The sequence below is a fragment of the Primulina huaijiensis genome, chromosome 14, assembly GCF_012295235.1.
Source record: "Primulina huaijiensis isolate GDHJ02 chromosome 14, ASM1229523v2, whole genome shotgun sequence".
Taxonomy (NCBI): domain Eukaryota; kingdom Viridiplantae; phylum Streptophyta; class Magnoliopsida; order Lamiales; family Gesneriaceae; genus Primulina; species Primulina huaijiensis.
Window position 1 is genome coordinate 1,336,917 of NC_133319.1, and position 11,630 is coordinate 1,348,546.

The 11,630-nt window shown below is 35.0% G+C and overlaps 2 protein-coding genes and 2 pseudogenes across 2 annotated transcripts in view; 2 read left to right on the plus strand and 2 right to left on the minus strand.

The window, feature by feature from the left end:
- Nucleotides 1-79: 79 nt before the first annotated feature.
- On the minus strand, nucleotides 80-6,641 carry LOC140957513 (methionine aminopeptidase 1A). Its single transcript, XM_073414810.1, has 17 exons — nucleotides 6,531-6,641; nucleotides 6,319-6,405; nucleotides 5,467-5,517; nucleotides 4,435-4,620; nucleotides 3,677-3,752; nucleotides 3,467-3,514; nucleotides 3,331-3,375; nucleotides 2,862-2,961; nucleotides 2,375-2,426; nucleotides 2,245-2,286; nucleotides 1,787-1,848; nucleotides 1,598-1,696; nucleotides 1,261-1,334; nucleotides 1,091-1,160; nucleotides 770-835; nucleotides 584-672; nucleotides 80-500 (listed from the first exon to the last, which is right to left on the minus strand). Exons 2-17 carry the CDS (start codon nucleotides 6,390-6,392, stop codon nucleotides 423-425), a joined length of 1,212 nt encoding a protein of 403 aa, XP_073270911.1. The 5' UTR covers nucleotides 6,393-6,405; nucleotides 6,531-6,641; the 3' UTR covers nucleotides 80-422.
- Nucleotides 6,642-8,346: 1,705 nt separating this feature from the next.
- Nucleotides 8,347-9,608, plus strand: LOC140956802 (probable pectinesterase/pectinesterase inhibitor 17; annotated as a pseudogene).
- On the plus strand, nucleotides 9,369-10,274 carry LOC140957141 (pectinesterase 2-like; annotated as a pseudogene).
- A 212-nt stretch (nucleotides 10,275-10,486) lies between these two features.
- LOC140956803 (auxin-responsive protein SAUR36-like) overlaps nucleotides 10,487-11,630 on the minus strand; it is a 1,864-nt gene continuing 720 nt past the window's right edge. The window contains exon 2 of the mRNA XM_073413674.1: nucleotides 10,487-11,013. Within this exon, the coding sequence (XP_073269775.1) occupies nucleotides 10,999-11,013 (15 nt within the window). The 3' untranslated portion in view covers nucleotides 10,487-10,998. The remainder of the gene's footprint in view (nucleotides 11,014-11,630) is intronic.

The following is an 11,630-nucleotide window of genomic DNA, read 5'->3' on the forward strand; positions in this document are numbered from 1 at the left end:
ACATTTGCTTTTTCACTTCGGAAGTTCAATGGGCTCCGAAAATAGAAAAAAAGGGCTGGCACAAAGAAGTATCGTCTCCTTTCATCAATTTGTAAAATGTATTCAGTCATTCAATTTATAATTCATACGGTATCTTACAGAGGTTGTTCCGGTTCCAAACACAACGTGTGTATATATATGTTCTAAATGCAAAATGTTATCGAAAACCTGCCGGCTGGTCACAGACATGAGTCCTGCCTGACATTATTTTAGTCATTCTGGGGAACCAGGGAAATTTTTTAACCTTAATCCGATAACGAAATGAAACACACGAATACAACGATATAAGCTCGGAGAACTGGGCGGAGGAAAGAAAATAAATTAATTGAGAAAACAAGGGTGAAATAATCGGTTTTTGGATCAACTTCAATGGACTGAGCAGACTATGGATTTAGCCAGGGAAACATGTTGGGGGACGAGGGGAGACGTGCTGTCAGAACTTCGACTCCTGTATCTGTTACCTGTAGTTAAATCGCATGAAGGGTAGTTTGTTAATGATCACAAGCGTGAGCACGCCTGCACACACAAAAGAACGTCTGATTACCAAAAGAGTGTGCTCAAACTGAGCACTACGTTTGCCATCAGCAGTTGCAGAAGTCCATCCATCAGGCCACATTCGATCACGCCAAACGCCTGTTGGGATTATTTTTATATGAAAGCAAAGATTTAAAATTGCTAAGACAGGGAAATGTCTTACGACACCAACTTATTTTGCCAACAAAATGTTTACCTGAATTAATCATTGGTTCAATAGTAAAGGTCTGGCCAGCCTTCATTACTCCAACTGCTTTATTTCCTGCTCAGGTTAAGAACCACAGAGAGACAAAGGGACAGCAAAAATATAATACAAGAAGAGACCAGTAATACTCGTTCCGCAAAAAGGTGTGGTCTTTCGAAGAATATGGTACAAAAATTTTAATTCTGGCCAATTGCCGGCCCTGGCCTGGAGTAAACAGTAGGTTATGGCAAGTCCACCGTCAATGAAACTATAATCAACCACATCTAACATTAATAGGAATAAAAATAAATAAACCCATCGCCTCGAGGATACTTGCATAATGAGGTATATTCGGCGCGCAGTGGAAGAGCTCACCAATACCATGGCCGCAATATGATTTCACCTAATATCACAAATACCATGGTCACAAATAGGGAAATGTTAATACACACATTGAACCTCAATGGAAAGAAGTTCATAAAGAAATGATACATCTCACTTACCACGGAGAATCCTGACATAGAAGCATGCCTGTTAATAATCTCCCCAATTTCACGAAATCGTACACCAGGTTTAACTGAAAAGGGGAGGAACAAGCCATGGCAATATGCGTCATTAATATAGAAACAACATAAAAGAGGGATTTAGAGTAACTCAAAATCATTGCAAACAATATGTAAAATATTTTTTCTTTCGAATATCAAACAATCACCAGTAAACAAGACAGAAATTATGCAACAACATTGAAGGGAAATATGCAAGTTGTCAAATGAAATTCTAAAGCACACAAACCATCAGCAGCAATAATGGCTAAAATCACAAGACAGAGCACATATTTACCAATTGCTATTGCCTTCTCCAAGCATTCATATGTACACTGGACCAGCCGTTGAGATGCTTCATCAACATTACCCACAAAGAATGTCTCATTCAAGTCACCTGCATAGGCAAGGAATAACAATGTTTGTTTCTGTATTGTAAAGAAATGGCAATACTATCAACATTGAGTAGGATATAATTTTCACTTACCATGTACCCCTTTATAGTACACAGTTACATCGACATTTACAATATCACCATCTTCTAATTTCCTGAGCCAACAAAAAGATCAGTAGAGGTGGCGAGAGAATAGATATAGCACTCTGGTAGAAGGATGATGATGATAATGCCATGTAACTGGGGCTTTTGAATAGAAATTGAAAGAAATTATTTCAAATATTTATTTTCTTTAGATAGCACAGTTTTAGCTCATAAACAAGGGAAGAAAATTTTAAACAGTCAGGAAGTAACAAATAACAAAAAAAAGAACTAAAACAGCAGTACAGATGAGCTTCAAACGCCACCTTTAGTGGGATCAAGAATCGGAAAAACAAAAGATATAAAACGGCAGCCCAAACTAAAAGTTGGTAGCAAGAAAAGGAAAAACTTTCCATGAATTTACGATCCAAAATTTTATAAGGAGGTTCTTCCACGAGTGAAGAACATACCTTGCGTCTGGAATCCCATGACAGATAACTTCATTAACAGATCTGAAACAAAATGAGCAAAATTTCAACTTATCGGAATTAAGAGTCAAAGAACGCAAAGAAACAGAATTTCAAATGAAAAAATACCTACGTGCAGCAAGACTTGGGGAAGAAATGGTAATTTAATGGAGATGGATATCCTCCTGCATTGAGTTTATTAAAATATTGAACAGTAGCATCCACAGACAAATGGCAAATTGACATGCACTGACATCAAGATACATAAGGAAATCCAGAAGCCAATTACACTACACTCATTAGCCTGCCGCATGAACGTTCTCTGCCATTAATAAGAAAAACTATTATCTGCAAAACTGGTGGCAAAAGGGCAAGCCAGTGGAACTAGTAAATAGATATAGAATGTCTATCATTATTACATTCCACCATCGAACCCCCGAAACGAGTTCTAGACAGTTATATATTTAAATGTGGTATACTAACTACCAAGACATTTTAACTCCAAACAAGAAGGTTGAGAAACCTGATATGAATGATCAAACAGCACACCAATTGAAAGACGCTACATTTCCTTCTGTAATATTATAAATTAATGAAAATGCAGGGCATGCTGATCATACCAGCAGCAATTGTCACTTCATGAACCACTGCATCAATTTCATCAGTTGTAATTCCAGGTCGAATGATTCGAGCAGCAGCATCCAAAACTTCCCTTCCTATCTGGAGATAGTAATTAAAAAAAAGCATCAAGAACTAACATTAGAATAAACTGCAGCAGACCTTAATTTGTGAGCTTGGTCTTCGTTATTATGCATATAATTGATGACTTGTTACATGTGTAGAAAATTTCAGACACCTCTTGTATTGATTTCTAATCAACCTCATAGGCCTAAAAGATGTTTTATCTAATCACACATGATGAAAAATGCCTCGAACTGGTGATTTTCCCTATTTCCTTGACTGTTTGTTTCTTTGAACTTTCATTTACCAGCCTATGCTAATGAAGCTCTACGAAACACATTATTAATACAAAAAAATGAAGAAGAGAACTGTTATCCTTATACTGGATTGAGCAACAAAGAAGCTTACTCGGCAGGTTTCCCGCATTTTCTCAATTTGATCAGGAGTCTTGATCTTCGGGACATGGATCATGATAAACAGTTTGTGTTCAGTCAAATATTTATTTAGAAAAACTAACCAGAACTATGGACATAATGAACAGTACCTCAACATGATGCTGCAGATCACTGTTAGGTTCACTTTTTGGTGTTCCCTGTAAAGGTTTGAAATTTGAATAGAGGACTGTTATTGCAACTCACAGACAATAATACCATTCGATTTCAAACACAAGCATGCTGTTCTCATAAAAACTACATTTGATATACTCACGGCATAAATACAAAGATCAACTCTCCGGAGAGTCAAAGCTACTTACATCGATTGCCCAGTCAGGTTGGTCTATGTGAGCAGGTACGAGACGCCTTTTTGATATTGGATACGGTCTTAACGACCTGAAAGGAAAATAGAAACGGTTTCAGGGTAACAACTAAGCATGACAGTTTACAATAAAAAGGAAATAAAAATGAAAGGAAAAAGGCATTCATGGTGTAAGAAGTAGCGAGCAAAGCACATCAAATATTGCTAGTTGAAAAGCAGAGTGCGTTGCATCAGAGAAACTCAAGGATAAGTTGTGAAACATACAGCTGAATTGACAAAAAATTTGAACTTAATACCCTTTTTAGTAGATGAAAAACCTATAAAACCATTCGATCGTCAAATCAAAGCATAAATGAAGTAAAACGTGAATTTTGACCGAGTTTGCGAAGAAGCTACTTAAACGAGATCGCTTAGAAAACTTAGCTAAGAGTTGAAAAGTCCTATTCCAAGAAAAATGTTTTAATTTATTGAAAAAGAAAAATGACAACTGAATCACCTGCTCCTCTAAATAAAAGGAACATTTAAAATCACAGAATAAGCTAGTATGAAGTCTGTATGCAGATTTAATCAAGCCAAATAAATAAACAGCTTTCACGGTCCCGTTACACGAAATATTATCTCCACTGCAGGTTATCTTCTAAAATATTAAGCTAAAAACTTTAGCTCACAAAACCAAAATCTAAACATGATTGAAGTAAATTCCCGCAATTTCCGATTGGATACAAAACCTGAAAAATATGACTAGTAACAGCATACCCAGTCCAGTCAAAATGTGGAATCTTTGGTGAACGAGATTGCCCTTTCCTCAAGCAATAGAGCCAACCATCATTAGACGAGCCTGAATTTTGTTCACTGGGATTTTCAAGTCCCGGGGAAGACAACTTTGCTTTCACATGAACAGATTTATGAGAACTCCAAGATTCCTTGAAACAATCTTGAGAACTGGAAGAAAAAATATTTTGACAACAAAGAGTCGTTAACATCAAGAGTAGCATCAAAAGGGAATTCAGTTAACAGTAAATCTGTAACGTCTTCACGGTTCTTTTTTGTTATCCATCATCTAATCAAACAAGATTAAGAAAAATCAAGGCAGCCACTTCCACTAAATGATAACATTGAGGCATTGGTACATTTAAGTTCTATATATTATGATAATACATATGCCTGAGAATGAATCGTTAACACTCTCTTAACCGTTCCCCAACGATATATTGATTCTTAACTTTCTAATATCATTGGGTTTTATTGGGATCTGAACAGTACTTCTGTAAGTTATTCATCTTAACATCCTGCTTTTATTTGAGTCACAGTTATTTAAACCCACCCTCATGTCTAAACATAAGCCAAGGCTCAGCAGTCAGCAATTCAATGATTTTCACCATGAAATTCGCACCTTGATGCATATTAAAGGCTCAAGGAGCACGCACATTCAGCAGACCTTAAACGTAAGGATTGTACGTCCAAAGTATATTGAAATGTAACAATTTTTCGTTTTTTCCCCCATAAACAAATGAAAAATAATTTTATTGTTTCTTCAATAGTTCGTAAAGTAGATATTGGCTGATATGTCACGACAATACTTATTCCATACAATATTATGTCCCCCCCCCCCCCCCTTTGATAAGGCTTATCGTGCCCAGTGCCTAAGTTATGAAATACAACTGGGCTCTAATAATGACTATAAAAAGTCTTGCTTAAGTCAACACTACCAAATCTAAAATTTTGAAATATTCCATACGTTTCATTTTGCTAAGCAAGACTAAATTTATGCAAATCAAAGTAACTAACCAGAAAGCAGCATCTTCACGAGGGAGCTTTAGTTCAACGCACTTTGGGCACCTGCAAAAAGCAATTATTCAAAACTTGCTCTCAACAAAAGCAATCTCACACATACTGGCACCTATATAGGCTATATTAGCAATTTATCCTTCTAGAGTTCAACAATCACCATATGTTGTAATGCAATTTCGACAGGTGCAAACATACTTCATCTTCCTTCCCCACCCCAACAAGAACTAAAAGGGATTAAATTCTGTATCAAGTAATTTTCAGTTTGTAAAACTCGAGATGGTGTAGAAAATTGGAAACTAGAATTGAGAAAATTTGATCAGGTAGCTAAATGACAAATCCATCTCTTATTCTTGCTATTTATAGCTGTGACGATTGTTCACAGCCACGTACAAGTGTAAGAAGTGTAGTGCAAGTGATGAACAAAATACCAAACTACTCATCACTCTGTCAGATTGCAGAATATTATGTATGCAGCAGAAGTCGTTCATCTACATAAAAAACGTACCAAAGGAAAGAAAAAGAGTAACTAAAATCAATGACGATCTTGTTCCAATCGGCCAAAATTAACCAAATTACCCCATCAATCATCAGCTTAAAAAGGTCGTCAAAGAATAAGCTCGATCCCATGACCAATCAGATTATTGTAAGGAAAACAAAAAACAACTCGCGCTCAAAGATTTAACCATTGAACTCCTTCAACGCCACACCCCAATTTCAGCAAACACAAGTAAAACACGCACGCACACGATCAAGATTGAGTTCTTATTGCTTCTGACACAGTCATTGTGTAAATCTCAACCCGTTACAAGAAAGTTGCAGAAACACTAAAAAGAACTTGTGATCACATACTGCAGATGAGAAGGCTTGCCGCATTTAGCACATGATAAGGTTGTCGTCTCCACCGCATCCGATCCACCCGCCATAACTCTCTTCTCGCTGCATCCAGTAAAAATTCGTCAGAAAAACACAAGCACCACACAAGTATCCTTAATCTCGTCCAAATTTCGCTAATTCAAAGATAAAAATATAAGTATATAACAATTCAATACTAAAAGAACAACCTTTGCAACAGATACCGCGACCGTCGATTCAATTAGACAAGGAAAAAGCTGAGGTTTATTGAGCTAGGGTTTTCTCTGGCCTTTATATTTAAGAAGCATCGTAAAGACACCTATATATTTAATTTTATATTATATAAGTATTTTATTTACCAAAAACTCTACTAAAAAAAATTAAATTAAAAGTATTTTATTTACCAAAAACTCTACTAAAAATTTATTTATTTTTATAAAATTGAACGACTCTAATAAATAAAAAAACAATTGCGTTTTAATTATTTATTATTATTTACCGACTTAAAAATAATAGCATAAATAAAAATTTAATTAGCTTGTTTTAATATAATAAATCCAACAACAAAAAATTAGCTCAATTAAAAAAAAAACTCATGTTTTTCAAACACTTGTAGTTTCATTTTAAGAAATTTTTTTTTTAATTTTCAATAGTATTTTGTATTGTCAACAATAAATTCATTTAACAAAAAAAAATAATGTAAAACGTATTTTTTAAAAAAAAAAAACCACATAAATTTGTTGATTTCATTTTGTCAATATTTGTTACCGAACCAATTTATTTTTCTTTAGGATGAGTTTAAATCGAATGATTTAGACTTGAGAAAATATTTGAGGTGCTCATTTAAAAAATGATTTTATATGGAGATTGATTTAAAATTCATGACAATGACTGAAAAATAATTATTTGATATTTGATATTTTCAAATAAATTATACAAACAAACTAATAAATTTATTATTATAAATTTGAAATCTTTAATTTCAAATTAATCATTTCAAATGCAAATGTGTCATTATCCTTATACAAAAGCAGACATCAACAAATTAAACAAATTAAATTAGGGTCAATAGACGAAGTATTGTATAGTACAAGATTTCTCCTTTTTTTTCTTTCTATTTTAGTTGAAAATTATTTCCTTCAAGTTGATGAAAGTTTGTTCTTAATATTTTACGTGTTTTAATTATAAATTCACAATATTTTTTTTTAAAAAAAAACTATTATTCCATACCATGCATGGCAAAGTTTTATTGGTAAAAACTTGTGTGAGACGGTCTCATGGGTCGTATTTTGTGAGATATATCTCTTATTTGAGTCATCCATGAAAAAATATTACTTTTTATTGTGAATATCAGTAGAGTTGACTCGTCTCGCAGATAAAGATTCACGAGATCGTCTCACAAGAAACTTACTCAAGTTCATTTCGAACTTGCGTTTCTTGCGGTCTTGCCCTAATTATTTCATCATGTTCTGTGATGTATATTATTTACTATATAATAGTATATTATTATTTAATAAAATTAAACCACCAAGCATAACTAATTTTTAGTATGTTGGTGATTTTTTTTATAATTTCAAAATACCATTTAAATATTCAATTTCATATTCCACATTTTTCTTTCAATATTATTTTATCAATTACCATTTTAATTTAGAAATTGATAACTTTCTTTTTAAAATAAAAAAAAACATATTCTATTCTCCATTTTTTTAACAGGATGCGTGTGCCACGAATACGATGGGCTAGTGTATAAATATCACTAGGAGTCTTGGAAGCCATAAATAAAATCTTATTTGGACATCACAATATTTAGTTTAAAAACTAAAATTCTTCCCTTTATATATATACGGGATGAAGTGAATCTATGTTATACCGAGAGTTATATTTTCGGTGTGTTTATATAAGTTCGATCAATTATCTTTCTGTAAAATAAAAAAGTATTGATGGATCTCACATTTTTCATTTTCAAATAAGATGATTGGCATATACACAAAAAAAACCGAGTGATCTACTCCCAGTACTATGACATAGACTTACCCCACACAATGAAGCTCCCCAAAATAACCAATAATTATAACCTGACTAGCAATGGCATCAAAATCACTACTTACCCTAATTATTTTGATGTCTTTCTTAATTTCTAACGCCATTTCCATTTATTTCCATGCGGCAACAAAAGCACGACGTAGGTCAACTCCATACCCAAAACCCTGCGAGTACTTCCTCACAAAACCATAACAACAAGCTTCCTGTTAAGAGCAAATTAACATCACTTCTTCAAATTGTCGACGCAACTCGCATTAGACCGATGCTTTCACGCCCTAGACAACCTGTATTCCTTGGGTCTCAAATGTCGCAATGAAGGTGAAAAGGCAGCTTGGTCAGATTTCATCGAGTTGTATGAGCTCGCAATCCAAAAAATCAACAAGACCCTAGATCCAAATGTTCGGTGTACCCCAGTAGATGCTCAAACATGGCCAAGCACGGCTCTCACGAATCTCAAGAGATATCGAATGAGGTTCTTCGAGCTCGGTATAGTCCACAACATCCTGCCCTTAATCATGAAAAAAACGTCAGTATGTTGCTTAGTAACACACTAGGCCACTAGCCTCGACTAATAATGGAAGTGGCGGAGGGTTTAGGGGGACCAGTTACAAAAAAGGGTTCCCGGCCACCGTGGGTGAAGCCGCATGACCGGAAGTTGCTGCAGTTATCGTCTCCTCAGGTAGATGTCTCAGAGGCTCAAGATAGTTCCGGCAACTACACGACAGTGAATGAGGGTGTTTTAGCAGCGGGGAGGCGAATCCGAAAGGGAAGATATGTCATATTGCCATTTATGAAAGGAAGGTACGTACAGGGAATATGCAAATATTGGGTCTGGTTTGGTAAACATCACGTATGTCTTTAGGAGATGGCATTGGGAAGACTATCATCACTGGAAACATAAGCGCCGGAGGAGTAATCACCACTTTCAAGACGGCCGCACCTCTAGCAAAAGTAATTTCTCGATAACCTAATCTCGCTTCAAGTAAAGCATTTTCTTGAACATGAAAATACTCGGCATGTAATGTTTTTGTACTCGAGTCTAACGAATTAAAATATTTTTAAAGTAGAACTTTAATATAGTCCGTAATTTGAATCTCTAGCTCCAAATCCATTCATCCGAGTGCAACAAAGTTTGAAATATTTGATTATAAATAATCAACCAAATTGTGACCTCTTAAAAAACTACCATACATGATACATGTAAAGCTATAGTTGGAGACGGATTCATCGCTCGAGGCATCAACCTCCGGTCAGGCTCCGACCGCTGTGTATTCTATCAAGGCAGCTTTGAAGGGTACCAAGACACCCTCTATGTTCATTCCGATCGACAATTTTATCATATATATGGTACAGTCGATTTCATATTCGGTCAATCTGCGGTTGTGTTTCAAAATTGCACCATGTATGCAAGAAATCCGCCCAACCGAATAAATACCGTGACCGCTCAGGGCCGGGTCAACCCCGGACAAAACACCGGAATCTCCGTTCATGAATGTCGGGCGACGGCTGCTGAGGATCTAGAACCAGTTTAAAGCTCCGTGAGGACCTACTTGGGCCGTCCGTGGAAGATATACTCACTCACGGGGTACATGAAAACTTTCTTGGATAGTTTGATCGACCCGGAAGGTTGGATGCCATGGGATGGGAGCGCTGGATTGGATACTTTAAATTATGGAGAGTATGAAAATTCGGGCCGGGTTCATCCACGGGGAGTGGGGTCAAATTGAAGTGTTGCCGGGTTATTGCCAGTGCAGCTGAAGCATCAAATTATACGGCATGGAAAACTCATAGGTAGAGAATCACACTGTTTATTCTACACTCCAATTTATGTTACTTATGAGTTACGTACGTTCTACTTACCATAGAATTAAAGTTATTCGCGTATTTATTTTGGTGAGACGGGTCGACCAATCTATATCCAGGATAAAAAGTAATAATTTTAATACTAAAAATAATATCTTTCAAGTATCGGGTCGATCGAATAGGATATCCTTATGACAAAATGCATGTATTTGTGAGACGGCCTCATAGAATTTTTGTGTCTATAAAATTGAGTGTGTATAACAAAAATGATGTACACGTACGTAACATCGTTAAAAGTTATTGAAAATATCTTATAAAGAATACGTGGACTAAAACTACTTCTGATTTTTTTAAAAATATAGCTTCTTACAAAACGAAAACCAGTGCATGGTTTTTTCAATCTCAAGCTCACATAGTTGACAACTGATTAAAACTTGAAATAATAGTAGTACCGATCATGATCAAACTCAACATGAAATAATTCTCGACCAATTCAAAGGATAGGTTTCGCTGATATAATATCGGAAAATTCTATGCTACGCGAGGCCTCATAAAATATCACATGAAATGAATAGTTATGATCCACGAGAGCATGAAATTTTCCTATAATATCTACTCATCGATCGAGCGAGAGTATTCTAGAATATTGGAACGTTTCAAATCCGTGCCTATCTAGCTATCCCGCATTTCTCCAAATTTGAAACCTAAAATATAATGATGCAAAATGGGGATACTGATAATTAGTGCGTGTAGGAATTGGCTTTCATCCCCTAATATTGATAGGATATGCTTCAATATATCCGCAGCTGAGGAGGACATCTGTGGTGCTCAAATATTCATTGTCTTCATATAGGAACAAAAAAATAGGGCAAAAACTTGTATGAGACGGTCTCACGGGTCGTATTTGTGAGACGGATCTCTTATTTGGGTCATCCATGAAAAAGTATTACTTTTTATGCTAAGAGTATTACTTTTTATTGTGAATACATGAGACCTACTCAAAAAATAGACATACAAATAAAGGGAAAATAAAAATAAAAAGAAGAAATAATATTATTAATATTAATTAAAAAAATAAACCTTAAGAAAACAAAGATATTCGAACTATACAATAATTCAAGAAAAATTTGGGAAAAAATCAGGAGATTATGATAAAAGACAAAAACTTGTGTGAGACGGTCTCACGGGTCGTATTTTGTGAGACGGATCTTTATTTGGGTTATCCATGAAAAAGTATTATTTTTTATGCTAAGAGTATTACTTTTTATTGTGAATATTGGTAGGTTTGACCCGTCTCACATATTAAGATTCGTGAGTCGGTCTCACATGAGACTCACTCATGATAAAATACTGTGAATCAAACCTCAATAATTCAAGCAAAAATTGGGAAAAAATAATAATTTTATAAACTAATTAGATATACATGATATTGTTGATAATATTAAAAAATATAATATACA